The 15,090-nt window shown below is 33.8% G+C and overlaps 1 protein-coding gene across 1 annotated transcript; it reads left to right on the top strand.

Moving 5' to 3' along the window:
- The first annotated feature begins 631 nt into the window (after positions 1–631).
- SmydA-3 (SET and MYND domain containing, arthropod-specific, member 3) lies at positions 632–14,569 on the top strand. Its single transcript, XM_089637903.1, has 8 exons — positions 632–921; positions 6,809–7,022; positions 8,405–8,603; positions 9,999–10,141; positions 10,991–11,217; positions 11,375–11,532; positions 13,363–13,555; positions 14,276–14,569. Exons 1-8 carry the CDS (start codon positions 792–794, stop codon positions 14,497–14,499), a joined length of 1,488 nt encoding a protein of 495 aa, XP_089494029.1. The 5' UTR covers positions 632–791; the 3' UTR covers positions 14,500–14,569.
- The last annotated feature ends 521 nt before the right edge of the window (positions 14,570–15,090 follow it).

The raw sequence follows: 15,090 nt of genomic DNA on the forward strand, positions 1-15,090 counted from the left end.
CTATAAAAATATTACCATTTGTTATTTCGGCTACTGGCATTATACCTTTCAAAATTTAGGCGTATTAGATCTATCAACAATTTTATATAATAAAAATGCAAAAATCAGTAATTTTAAATACATGTAGGATTACGAAAGATTTTTTAAATATTTATGTTGAGGGATCAGTAGGATTTATAGGCCCTGTTAGAAGTTCTACCGAGCCGAACCCTCTGATATGAAAATATCTGGAGTCGGTGAATTATTTTTCCATTTGATCTCTGGTGAGTTGACGTGTTTTTCTTGTATTGTTTTGTATTTATTTTGCTTATATAATGCACTTGCATAATGTGGATTGACTAGGTGATCATTTGTGGAAAAGTGTGTGGAAGGGTTTAGTTTTTCCTATGAGGAAGATTTAACCCGGACATAAAATCGGAAGTTAGTATTACAGGTGGGAATGCCAGAGCCAGTCTAGGTACTGGTACTAGCGGCTCTAGGCTAGGTACTTATATTGTTGAAAAATTATAACACAAATAATTAATAAATCCCAGTTCATCCCTGAAACTCTGTTACGATGTGGGGATGTATGTGTGCGCGTGTTCTAACGGTGGTGCCATATTATTCTTTTCAATCTTGGTTCAGCGTCGTATGATTCGCGAACTTATCTCAAATAATTAATACGTGATAGCAGTATAAAACAAACAGGATTCTGTATAAAATCTCCATTACAGATTTAAACAGTTCAGTTCGTCAGTGTCAGTTCGCCCTAAGTTATAGTTATTCTAAATTAAAGTTGTAATTTAACTAAAATGTGCGAAGTGCCTAATTACAGAATTGAGAAGGACGAAAGGCTCGGGAGGTTTCTGGTGGCTAATAAGCCACTGAAAAAAGGGACACTTGTTTTTACTGATGTGCCCTTTGCCCTCGGACCTAAACCGGGTAGGTTTTAAAACTATTTATTTATTTTATTTCATGCTGTCAGTCCAGTATATTTTTATTAATTAATTAGCCTACACCTATTCGCCGACTGATTTTATTATTTTTTATTTGGTACAATACCTACATATATTTTGACACATTATTTGATAATGTGGGCCTCACTGGGTGCTATACCCGTGCTTTCACAGTGAATTAAAAAATAACATATTATTCATAAAACTAGTAGTTCTGTGAACAGTAGATAGGTACCCACATCTCGCGTCCAAAAAGTAGATATGTCGTCAATTTTCTCTAATCTATATAAATAAAAAAGTGAATGTTCCTTTGTTCAACATCTTAAATCTCTGAAATTTCTTCACCGATTGCTTTGAAATTTTGACACAACGTTGCGTTTATATACCTATATTGTATAGATATCACCTGTGACAGGTAATAATGATTTTTTTTAACAGCGCCATCTGTTGGACGTAAAGGCAACACGCGCTAATGTTTATCGATATGCACAGACAGGCTAAGCCACAGCAACGCGTGGCGGGGTACAGCTAGTTTAATAAATATAAATAAAAGATTTTTAAATAGGCACTTATTTAAATATCTACCTACATATCACTCATAACAAAACAATATCTTGTATTCCTTGTATACATTATACTAATTTCACAGTAGACACCAAATTATCTAAAAAAATATATTTTTGCGCCAAATTTAAATGTTCTTTTATTACTCGTGAAATAAATGTAGTAGGTACTTGCATATTAGTTGGGGAATTACTTCAAATGGAGAAAAACTTCTCAAAATTTGAATTGTCTTACGAGATTTGGCCAGGTTTGTATATTTATTTTTTGTACCAGAATGCACCGAAAAGTTACTTTTACAGGTGGTTCATTATTTTATTTTTATTTTTTATAGAGTATTGATTTATTTGTTTTATATTTTTTAACAACTGTTGAAAAGAATGTGACCTTACTGGGGTACCCTAAGGTCACATTGTACATGGTTATATGTGTGAATTATCAATTTGGGCAAGTTTTTTTAGTATCTTATTTTTTTTTAAGTAATTTTTTGTAAGCGTGCTTTCACAGAGAGGGAAACAAGAGGGAAATTATAGAAGAAAAATATAACATTTTACAATGTTACGGATATGAGGATATACTTTTTGTAACTTAAAAAATAAGGAATTAAACAATCTGTCCAAAACAACGTCAACATCTCAATGACAATTCTTTTTTCGTATTTTCGGTAAAAAATTACCTTACCGTGGCCATTTGCATATTTTTTATATAGATGACGTTTTAAAAAGTATCAATCTAAATACGCACACATTACTTTTAACCTAAACTATGAACCTAATAACTTATTGTATGCATTTAAATAATTGTTTCTTGTAGTAATTGTTGAAACGAAGTGTAACTATTCTATACTTACACCAAATAAAATATTGAGTAATTAATAAAAATTTATATCTTGTAGTTCAAAAAATATTTGGAGGTACAACTTATAGCTCAGTCAATAAGTCAAAAAGGAGGTTTCCTTGCAATTTTTAATTATTTTATAATAAAAACAATCACAATTTTTATTGGAAAAACTTTTTCTTTTAACTTTTGAAGATTATCGGTGTAATATCATGGAATAAGAAGTTCATCTATAAACCTAAACGAAACATGAAACAGAACAATATACAGAAATTAACTCCACATATGAGGCCCCAATAGTTCCTTAAGGCATAACATATAATTTTTGGGAATGCTGTGAAAATGGTACACATTGAGGACATCGGACTGAGAAAATAATAAATCACATTTTCCATAGGTTTTCAACGTCGGAGGGGGCCCGGCTAGGTGCCAAAATGATACACACTGGCCAAAATGATATACATTGGCCAAAATGAAATACATTGGCAAAAATGATGCACATTGGCCATAATGATACACACTGGCCAAATGATACACATTGGCCAAAATGAGACACACTTGCCAAATGATACACATTGGCCAAAATTATATACATTGAATAAAAATACATACATTGGCCTAAATCATTTACATTGATAACATAGGACTTGGAAAAAAATAATCCAATTTTTTTTATTTTAGCGGAAAATGTTGATGGAGGACTTAGTTAGCAGTGCTTTGAACTCGCGACGCCCGGGTGGGAATCTTACGCATTCGTCCACATGGCTGTTTAACTGACATGTTTTATAGGTTTCCATTATAAACAACACACAAATATTTCCGTTAAAGAAAATACTAAAGGATTTTCGTCTAAATATTGTTCGGATAGCCTCTCCAAAAAATTAAAATCGAAAGTATTCATTGCTTTGCGCTTCGACCTAGAAAATTTTCGTCTGCTACGCTTTTTCAAGCTGTTTGTGAATGAAACAATTAATATTCCACTCCCCTCACCAGGGCCGGTTTTAGTACTATCAGCGCCCTGGGCGAGATTTTTACGGCGCCCCCTAACTGCAATTCAATTCCATACGAACAAAAGGCAATGGGTATAATGGAATAACTGTTTATTAAAAAAAAACTATTTATTTAAAAAAACTTCACTTTTCTAGCCTTTCTATCGGCGAACTCTTTTATAAGGTTATCAAAATCGATATTTTCAGCAATTTCTTTTCCGATTGACAAAGTTGCCAAGTTTGTCAATCTAGATTGTGATATTGTCGATCGCAGATAGGTTTTAATCAGCTTAAGCTTAGAAAAACTCCTCTCCCCACTAGCAACCGTTACAGGTATAGTCAATAATATACGCAATACTATCCACACATTTGGATACAGTTCTTGTACTTTGCGATCTTTCATAAAATTTAAAACATAAGCAGGGGTAACCACATTCTGATTAGGCAAAAAAGATTTCAGGCTTACGAGTTCATCACACAATATACAACCATCTATATCAGATTTAGAGTCTACAGTTAATTTCAATTGGAGATTACCACAGAGTTTGACAAGGTCGGGTTTTTCCGGAATCTGTTTTATATTGTACAAAAAAGACCAAGATTCCGAGTACTCATTTAACTGTTCAAATCTTTCATTAACTGAAATTAATGTAGTGTCCAAGAGAGAGTTGAAAAATTCAACCTCAATTTTTTTTTCTGGAGAAGTTATAGGCTCGTTGTGGGCAGTTTCACCAGCTTGACGCTTAACAAATCGAATTCTTGTTGTGGCTCTAAACACAGGTTCAATTTCTAGTTCTTCAGCCAATCCCTTCGTAGTTAAAATGGCGCTTTTAAAGCCAGTATTTCTATATTCTTCCAAGAAAGTGCAGCATTTTTTCAACATTTCTGTACATTTACTGATATCCATATCTGTTGATTGTAGAGATTTACTAACGACATTAATTTGAAAAAGTATGTCATACCAATCAACCAACGAAACTATGAAGCTGAAATCTTTTAACTGTTCGGCTAGAGTAGTAGCCTCATGAGAGACTTGAACATCAGTTTTCTGAGTTTCAATAGCCAAAGTAATTAAAGCGTCATGGATGGCACTAATTTGATAACGGACTGCTTTAACACTGTTTATTCTTGCTTCCCAACGTGTGTCACTGAGCTTCTCTTGAGCCGCCAACTCTTTTTGAATAAAAATGAAATATTAAAAAGAGATGGATAATGTTTTTTATTGTTTTTCTCTATGGTTGCCAATTGGTTGGGGATTCCCGGTAAAATGAACTGCATGCGGTGCAATCGAAGGTTCCATTCTAGATTCTTTGCAACCATAACAATTTTTCCTTATATTTAGGGAATTTACGAGTAAGTAGTTAAGTAGGCCTCGTTCAAAGAACGAGGGATATAAAGGGGCGCGCCGGGCGCCTGTGGCGCCCCTTTAAATCCGGCGCCCTGGGCGGTCGCCCAACCGCGCCCTACCCTAACGCCGCTACTGCCCCTCACCCACACCACACAAACATGGATGATATGATGGAAAAATTTCGCTTTTCCGTATCTTTGTGAGAGTTATATTTATTTATCAGTTTCCATTTCCTTCGACCTCGTCATTTAGTCGGGGAGTCAGGCTCCGAGTTTATTGAAGAATTAGGATTAATGTGCGGTATTTTAAATTCTTTTTTTATATCTTTCTAGGTAATCACATAAAATTTACACATTTTATTTTTATATGACCCTTCCAAATGTAAAATAATATTTTCATACATAGTTTCGGTAATACACAATTCAAAATGAAAAATTCAATTATTTTAACCTTTGAAATGCTCATATATCACACTGTTTTGCGCGAACCCCTTCAATAAAATTATAGAAAAAGGGGTTTGCAATTTTCCTGTAGATTTACGCATCCCTTAGGCCCCTTTAAGGCCGGTTCAAAATCCCGTGCAAGGCCGGGTACATGTCAGCTTATATATACATATTTTTAGTTTATTCTGGCTCTTGCTAGGTAAATTTTACTTAGCCACTGGGCTGCTACAGTAAATTTGAAGTTCTGCACGTATTCGTATCAGCTAGGTAACGTACTATCACCATCCTTATATATTTTCGTAAGTTCATCAAACTAAAAAATCAATGTCACAATATTTGCGGCATCAGTAGGTATTATCTTTTATTTGTTTTTTTAAGACACAATTAATACTATCCATATTCGGTAGGTACCTACAACTACCTATCATGAACGGCACCTGGCGCTAGTAAAAACCCCAAGGGCGCTATTTTAGGTGTTATATATTATTAGCGTTTTGATTCCTTGGCGCCCTGGAAAATCGGCGCCTGGATAAAACTGCCTCAATGGGCACTTGCACGCATTTTATAATGCCTTGAAAAAAATCACGTGGATTACAAAAATGTTACAATTTTTTTTTTAAGTCATTTTTAAGGCGATGCACTACGTCGTGTAATATTTTGAATCGAGCCGCTATCAATAACACTCCTTACGTAGATGTCGATAAGGCTTAAATTCCCGCTTAACACCATCCAGCTGTTTTGATTTAGGCGAGAAAAAAACATGGACAAAAAGTGCCTTTTATTTTATTTTGTGGATGTTCAGGCATAAATATTTAAATGTTTTCCGATCATTTTATAAATAACTTAATTTGCCACATTATACAATAAAACCGTAACCGAAAATGGGTTCGTAAGTAGGAAATTTTTAACTTTAAAGCAGTTTCATGGGCCTTATAAATTATTTTTTTTCTGGGCTTATGTAAAAAATACTCGATTATTTCAAAGGCCAAGATGTTTTATACTCGCGGTATTTATTTAAAGCATCTGAAACATTTCTAGGCGACCGAATTTTCAAACCAAAAACACGTGATTTTATAAATCCTCTCTTTACCTTGTGACGTCACTACGTAAAAATGACCCGTCGTCGATATATTTTTTAAAAAATCCACACTGATTTTATTTTTAAATATGTATAGCAATACTATATTCCGTTGCATTTGTTATCTACGTAAATACATATATAGTTGACATTTAACATTTGACATTTGAAATTACATTACATGCATGACATCGTGAGTGATTTGTTAATGATGACCTTATTAACTTCACTTATGCAAGCGTTGTTTTGAGAAATTATAAAGTAATCTTATGGTTTTAAAAATGGCTGAAATTAGATGATTTGATTATAGAAATATAAATAGAATTTCAAAAAACTCAACGGTTTCAAAAATACGATTAAAACAAAAGCAAAAAAAAACCATAATTTCTTAAAATTTTTGCTTAAAAAATATTTTTTTAAATGTTATGCAAGTGGCCCATTGCGCCTTCACAGGACTGGCCCTGCACGTATCTACACCTATTATGTAGTAATGAAGTTAGTTCCCACAAAAATAAAATAAGTTAGTACCTACTTAAGTATGAGTGACAAAAAAGAAGACTGTTAGTGCAGCGCAATAATTTATTGTTCATAATACTAATATTATATTTTGTTGTTAGATTCTCTTCCTGTTTGCCTGGGGTGCCTCGGGATATGGAATGGAGCCTACTACTGCAGCAAGTGTGGTTGGCCGTGCTGCAGCGCCGCCTGTGAAGAGATCGCTGCACACCGAGAATACGAATGCCAAGTATTCTCCGAGGCCAAGGCGGGATTCCACCTGGTCGGTGGGACTACAAGGCCGTGCCTCCAATATGACTGCATCACTCCATTGAGGTGATTTAAATACATTGTTTTTAACCTGTTGAAGACCGGAGTAAAAAACAGAAAAATATTAGTGGAACCTAACATTTTATTAGCCCAAACGATACTGATTTTATTTTTCATACATTTTTCGAAGCATTAAGGTCAAAATCGCATCGCAAATTATTCTAATAATGATAATATTAGAATGATCGCATGTTCTCCAGAGACCTATCGGAGTTAAGGTATTTACTAAACACGGTAGATAATCTATCATCTACCTAATGATTTGCAATGGTTCAATGGGTTCAATCAACACAATTTATCATTTATATACTCCCATTTGCTGTATTTTGTATAAGTTTTGCACTCATGTTTAAAAAAAATGCTACTTACTAATTTTGGAAAAATCTGTTGTGTTAAATAACGAAAAACGCAAACTATTATTGTAGACAGGTTCCTATTTTTATTATTTTGTATTTACCTACTTTTATTTATGTTACGTTATGTTATGTATATGTTTTATATGTATATTCTGTCATTTGCCGTATTAGTTTATAAGAAAAAAAATATTAATTGTGTATGGTTAAGATCACCCTTTGGGTGAAAGCCAAAACTAATAATAAAAAACACCATCTATATAAATGCCCTGACAAAGGTGGCTGGCGATCTTGTTCAAATATAGAATGATGTTTTTTCTTACTTAAATTTTTATCCCCAATAACGAAGTCAGATATGAAAATTCGGAAAAATGTTGCGTACATTGATAAAAAAAATATGAAAATAAATCTAAGTGTGTTAATTCGAAAGAATTTAATAAATAATTATAAACTTTAATCAAAATATATATTTTATTAATTTTCCGAGTTTTTTCTAATGACTCTTTCAATAACCAACGTCATCATGTAGCCTTGTAAAAGACAAGTTTAAACACAATCTAAAAAGAAAAACGTCTTTTGTTTCATAGAAATCTACAGTTTTATTCAGAGATTGGTGAAATATTGCACACTTTAATATACAGGAGGAAAGTGACTGTCTGTGTGAGATTTCGGAAAACCACCCTCACAACCTTTTCTCACCCCTTAAACCAGATTTTTTTTTTACTTCTTGGCAAAATTTTGCACATTTATTACCTTATTTTCATGTTATTCATACAAAATAAGAGGAAAATAACTGTTTACATCTGATTTCGAAAAACTCTAAAAGTTAAGTTCGGGTAACGCCGGGAAATTCTGCTAGTAATCACATTTATTACAAAAATAATCTACAGAACATTTCTTTTTATTGGGTAAAATGCACAAATATTTTGTAACCTAATTTAAAGGATAGTAATTTAATTATTAAGATTAAAACTAGGTAAGTAGTTTCCTACTATTCGTAAAGCATTCAATATAATTTCTCTAATTAAATTGTAGAGTTCTTCTGGCCAAGGAAAAGGATCCATCCAGATGGGAGAAAGAAGTAACAGTAATGGAAGATCACGATTTGGACCGAAAGCAGAGAATCTCTTGGGAAGTGGATCAAATCAATATCACCCAGTATTTACGTGGTCCATGTAAACTCGCAGAAAGGTTTTCTGAAAGGCTCATACAAAAAGTCTGCGGAATTCTAGAAGTAAGTTATTTTAAAATGAAGAAGAGTGCACGGAAAAAACAGGCTCATTGCATTTTTTACTCAAATGCGGTAGAACAAATTGGTTCTACCGAAAAAAGTGCTGAAGAATGGGATCATTGAATCTAGCAAATTGATTGAATTGCTTCAAAAATGGAAGATGAAGAAAATTTAGTCAGAGAAAAAATCAACCCATCGTGTATAAAACTGTACAAAAACATATAAAACTGTACAAATTTTTCGCTATTTTGTTCATACATTTTATACGTCAGTAAGCATTGACAATAAGACATTTCGAAATATGGCGTGTTTTGCTCGATCTGAACCTTAAGGGTACGTATACATTTGCGAACTGAAACGCGAACCGTACCACGAATTACGGGAAAGGAATAAATCAACTGCAAGCGGCGTTTCGCGCCATTTGCGGTTGCTTCGTTTCTTTCCCATGAGTTGAGGTTCAGTTCGGCAGTTCGGCTCGCGTATGTATACGTAGCATAAGGTTCTCAATCTTCGAGTAACACCGTTTCGTATTTATTTGTTTTTAAATTAACGAGATATGGAGCAAACAAAAAAGGCCGAAAAAGTTTATTTCGAAAATCGACACACTTTATTCTGTAAAGTTAGGCTTCCCTTCAAGATTCTAGCACTAAATGTGACCAAGAGCAATAATTTTATCATATCCCTGTAAGCGTTCAAAAATGGTTTGAAAGGGAGATATGTAAATACGAATGTTAGAGGGGAGTGCGCTAATATTAAAAAAAACTTTAATAATTAAGTGAAAATATTTAATAAATGACTCTTTTGAAAGAGAGTAAAAATCTGTCGAAAATTGCTTTAGTTGCATTTAAAGATACATTGTGATTTTTTCATTCCTATAACATTAAATAACAGAACAAAACATGTTTTTAATAATTTTCGGAGCTTACTTTGCGATTTTTTGTATTGAGGGAATTTCATATGTTTCGACATAACAAATATTTAGATATTACCTACCTACTTATTTTTAATTACTTTTTTAAAACTTAAAGAGTTCGCGCCCTTGAGGTGATTTTCTCACGAAAACGGCGCTATACAAATAATCCAATCATTATTATTAACGAGAAACTTTTTATAAATCGGTAGAAATTGGGTATGTAATTGGGCTTAAAATAAATATATATCTATATTTACATAGAATAAATTAATAATATATTTAATTTATATACATTATTTTATACATTAAAATCAATTGTCAAACATTTACCATATCATTCTTCTTTTTGCTCTCCCACAAAATGATCATTTTATGAGACTGTTTTTGCTGTGTACTCTTCAAATAAAATTAGTTTACTTTATTTTTTATGTAAGTGTGTACCTACTTATTCATGCTTTTAACTTAGGAATTATTTTTACGTTTAGGTTAATGCAGTAGAAGTTCCTTCTCAGTGTGGACCAAACAATAGAGCCATTTACCCAAAAGTGGGCATTATGTCTCACAACTGCGTCCCAACTGTAGTTCATACAATTGTTGCTGGAGGAAAAAATGGTATACCAAAGAATTTGTAAGTATTTCATTAGATGGGTAAAATTATTAATTTTATGTTACACCTCACAAGAGCGCCCATATCGACATCCGGTTGGGTAACATTGTGAGGCGGGTTAAGGGATGGACTGTAGGCTGAGATTTATTAATGCAGATCTCAAGAGGCCCAGATTTTTAAGAAGGTAAAACAGATGCCGGTGATGCATATGAAAACGGATGCTCTTTCCATATGCGAGCCGACTGACACATTAACCAACAACTGTGAAGATGGGTGTTCCACATGTGTCCATCGAGTTTCGTTGTGTACCCGTGAACAGGGGATCAACGCTGCTAGCTTCTTCGAGTAGGCTCCATTGAAATTCCCGTAGAACAAACTCAAGCTAGCCCTGTACAGACGCCCAATTTCTTGTAAGCGAGATTTACTTGGGCTTCTATGGAGATACTTGAGCCGATCTGATATACTTACTCCAAGCATTTCAATGAAGTCTTTACTGCTCCCATCAAATTGCACCAGACAGTTTCTCCCACTTTGACGAAATCAGACAAGTTTGGGTATTTGAGACATTGAAACTGATTTACCCCAGGCACGAACCATCTTGAGGTGGTGGTCAACTTTTTGTCTAAAAACTTCCCGAGCTGTTCGGATGTCAAAAATGGAATGGAGCTTTAAGAGTCAAAAAGATAACCTTACTGAACGGTGCCGGTGAATATTAGCATAGCCATGAGGTGGTGCACATTCAAAGAGATCTTTGAAGAAAAAGCTGCCTTTGTATTTTTCTAGTATAATAATAATCTCTGGTGGTTACAATTCCACAGAATGAACAGCTTATCCACCATTTGCAATAACAATATTTTTATTTAATTTCAGCGCTGAAGTCTGGGTTGCTATTGATTTGGAAGAAGGGGGCAAGTTGGAGATGTGTTACACACATGTGCTGCATTCAACCATTCAGAGGAGAGACTTCCTGAAACTGTCCAAGTTCTTTGATTGCGACTGTAAGAGATGTGCCGACCCAACGGAGTTCGGGACTCACATAGGGACTCTGAAGTGCAACCAGTGCGAGACGGGAAATGTGCTGCCTGTTGATCCCTTAGGTAAGTCTACCATCATAGCTATGTTACTATTGTACATCATGATAATTAAAATAAATATTTTTGGAAACAATTATGTTAAATATTCTTGATTTACGATGTCTGTGGTGCAGCATAAAAATCTCTAATTTCTCAATCAAAACATGTTTTTTTTTTCCAGACAAACAATCTGCGTGGAATTGTCAGGAATGCAACTTTAGCACAGAGAGTGACACAGTCCGCAAACTGATATCAGTTATTCAGAATGAAATATCAGTTGCAGAACAAAATGCTTTTGGACCAGCTGAGATCGAACAGAGAGAGCAAGCTGCAAGTTGGGTGAGTAAAATAAATTAATCACTTATAATAGCTGAAAAACCCTACTGTAAAATTCACCCAATATTTGATATTATATATGTATTTGGTGCGATGTCCTGTAGACAGAGATGTGCTTTATTTCAAATAAATCCATTTCAAATGGAAATGCAAAATGCAAAATGGGTATTTTCCATTTTGCATTTTAAATGCTTTTCTAAAAACCATTTTGCATTTTGCATTTTAAATGCTTTTCTCAATGCATTTTCCATTTTAAATGCTTTTTTGCAACATTCTTCCTACTATTTCCACTCATCTTTTTTTCATAAGCCCCAAATATCAGTCGGTCCTCAACCTCGCTATGAGAGATAATTTACATTTGTCAAGTTGCTCCCTGGTAGGTGGCAATTGAGTGATACCATTACAAAAAATACTGATTCAAATAGGTACTGAACATGAGGCCATAACGCTGTAATATTAAATGTTAGATAGCAGTTTCTATGTTTTTACGTTGGCAACATTAGTCCCGCGCAAATTTTTTGTGGTTTCATAATCTGTAGTCGTGGTGTTTTTGGATTTACCATCATGTGTTTGTTTTACATTGATGTCCATTATTAAATGACAAAATTGTTTAAAAATTCTATAATTATTTTAATTGTTTGACATGAGAAACCATTTTGCATTTTCAATGCATTTTGAAAATAGGTATTTTGCATTTTGCATTTGAAATGCTTTTCTAAAACCCATTTTGCATTTTGCATTTTCAAATGGAAAAGTTTTGACCCATTTCCATTTTGCATTTCAAATGGTTTTGGGTACCCATTTTGCACATCTCTGCCTGTAGAGTAGTTTACAGTGAAACTCGTAGATGGCACTCGATAGTAGTTAAAGGGGCTACCCGTAAATGGACATAGCTGTCAATAATGGAGGTACTGAGGGTATTATTAATATTATTACAATATTGCAACCTCAAAGTCGAAATGCAGAGATACAGATTGTATTATAACAATAAAATCCAAGTAACTCTGAGTTTTATTTAAAGAGTTTTAAAGAGAAAAAACTGGTGCAGCCGGTAGGATTCGAACCTACGCTCTCAAAGGATTGCATTTGATTCTGATAAATTGAATGCTGAAAACATTAAGATCGCTCAAAACAGACATAAACATAGGGTGCGGAATCGTTTATCTCCCCTTTCCCACTGTTCGTTTCAAAAATCACTTGCCTTGTTCAGAAACTTACCGACTGCATCTGGTACATATAACAATCATATACAGCTTTTCTATTAGAGATCACAATTTTAGAACCAACTCTCACGCACCTACCTATTAAACAATTTATTAAGTTTATTTCTTACATTAGATTCTTTTTTGTAGATATAGTTTAGTAAATATTGGGCACTTTTATAATTCATTTCTTTAATACGTATGTGGGAGATGTATGATAATGATGCATTTCACCTTTGGGGGAAGCAGACATAAGCACATTGTATAATTTTCAACAGCTTTTTTTTACACACTTTTTAGTGAGCAAGCAACAGCTGTAACATTATTGTGATAAAGAATGTACGTTTTATGCTTTTTTGATGCCAATGCCTCACCCATTCTGTTATTTAAGTTTATTATTTAGGTTTATTACCATGCTATTTATTTATTTTTTGTATTTCAAGTAATATAATTACTTTACCTACCTTATTAACTATAATGCCCCTGCTCTCCAATTCAAATTCGAGAAATGATTTCTTTGTTGAATTGGGCAGTTTCAAAATCTGTTATATGTATGTATAGTAAATAATAGTTTTGGAGATGGTAGTTATGAAATCCAGGGCTAATTTATAATATAATATGATTATTTCAGTACCACAATATCTTGCATCAGAAGCATTCCTTACTGACCTGCCTAAGATACAGTTTATCACAGGTCTATGGTAGAGTGGCAGGATATATGCTGGAGGACTTATCAGTGGCTATGCTGAAGAGGAAAGTAAAGTTGTGCCGACAAGTCACGGAAGTTCTTGACATCATTTCTCCCGGACAAACACGAATGAGAGGTAGCTCTTTTATCTATAGTTTCGTGTTTAATTTGAATACAATTTATTAAGTTTTACTTAGTTTGTATATATTATTACTAGCTGTACCCCACCATGCGTTGCTGTGGCTCCTTCCAAATCTTTCAAGAGCATTCTCGAATTTTCTCAGCCACTCAGTTTGGAACCTTATAGAACCTTCTGGAACTTTCTCCTACCAGAACCTTCTAGAGCATTCGAGAACCTTTCAGACTCACCAACACAGTCGATAGGCCCATTCTGAAATAATTTGAAGCATTCGCAGCCTTCCGATAACAAAGCACATTTTTTTTGTTTCATCACTTTTCATGACTTTATATCACTTTTTGGAGGTGTGTTGAATTGTCATTTTGATGACATACCCGGTCACCAAAAACGATATATATATATCACATAAGAAACTTTAAAAAATATAAATAAATAGATAAAACTGTCGATGCTTCTTACGACATTCAATGAGTCATTTCTGTAAGGTTCATTAAACTCATCAATCATCACCACAACATGCAGACTGCTAACCTATATGAATATTTGTAATCTAAGATACCTTATGGAATTGGAATGGAATTAGACCTAATCTATGTTCATTGAATTGTCGTAAGAAATTGAAATGAAGTCTACAAAACTTATGTTGTAAGGTTTCACCATTAAAATCTTTCATTGTACTTTTAAAATATGTAATACAATAAAGGTTTCTATTTGCAGGAATGAATCTATATGAGATGCACGCTCCTTTGATGATCCTAGCAAGGATAGAATACAAAAATGGCAGCATCAATGAAAAGCAACTGAAGGAGAAAATATCAGAAATTGCAGAAATGTTGCATGAATCTGCAGAGATATTGTCTCGGGAAGACGAAAACAGTGAAAAGGGGATAATCGGAAGAGCGGCTATGAAGTCCTATAGAGAACTATTGAAAACATTATAATTAATTACATTCATCATGTACCCATTTTACCTACATTAAGCACATTTTAAAATAAATCTATTTGAATTTCGATTTTGTTTTCATGACTGAATGAACGAATGAATACCCCGACATCCGATCGAGCTGAAACTCGGCAGATTCAGACTCAACTGAAATTGGATGACATTACAGCAGTTAATATACGAGATAAATGTAGGTCCTACCCAATCGGGATTTGGTGCAGTCGTTAGCGCGGTTGACTTCAGTCCCTGGGGAGGAAAGTTCAATCCTCAGTCAAAGAAAAAAAAAGAGTTCAAATTGGCTACTAGCCGGGGTAAGAGATGGGGCAACTAGGTCGAAAATTAAAAATAGATGTATTACAATAAAAAAAAATGTTTTTTACAGGTTGATTTTTTTTATCATAATAAATTTCTTTTAATTTTTAAAGTGCCTATGAAGAAAGGCTTTAAAAAAAAAGTTTATTTTAACTCTTTGGCATCCAAATTGTTTAGCTCAAAAATTGGACCTCATCTCGGAATTAATTTTGTGGCAATTTTTAAAAATCTACAGTGGTGTACTAAATCTAATGGTGACCGGGTATCTCACCGAAAT

This window comes from Hesperophylax consimilis, chromosome 1, assembly GCF_061612785.1.
Source record: "Hesperophylax consimilis isolate HC1 chromosome 1, BYU_Hcon_1.0, whole genome shotgun sequence".
Taxonomy (NCBI): Eukaryota; Metazoa; Arthropoda; class Insecta; order Trichoptera; family Limnephilidae; genus Hesperophylax; species Hesperophylax consimilis.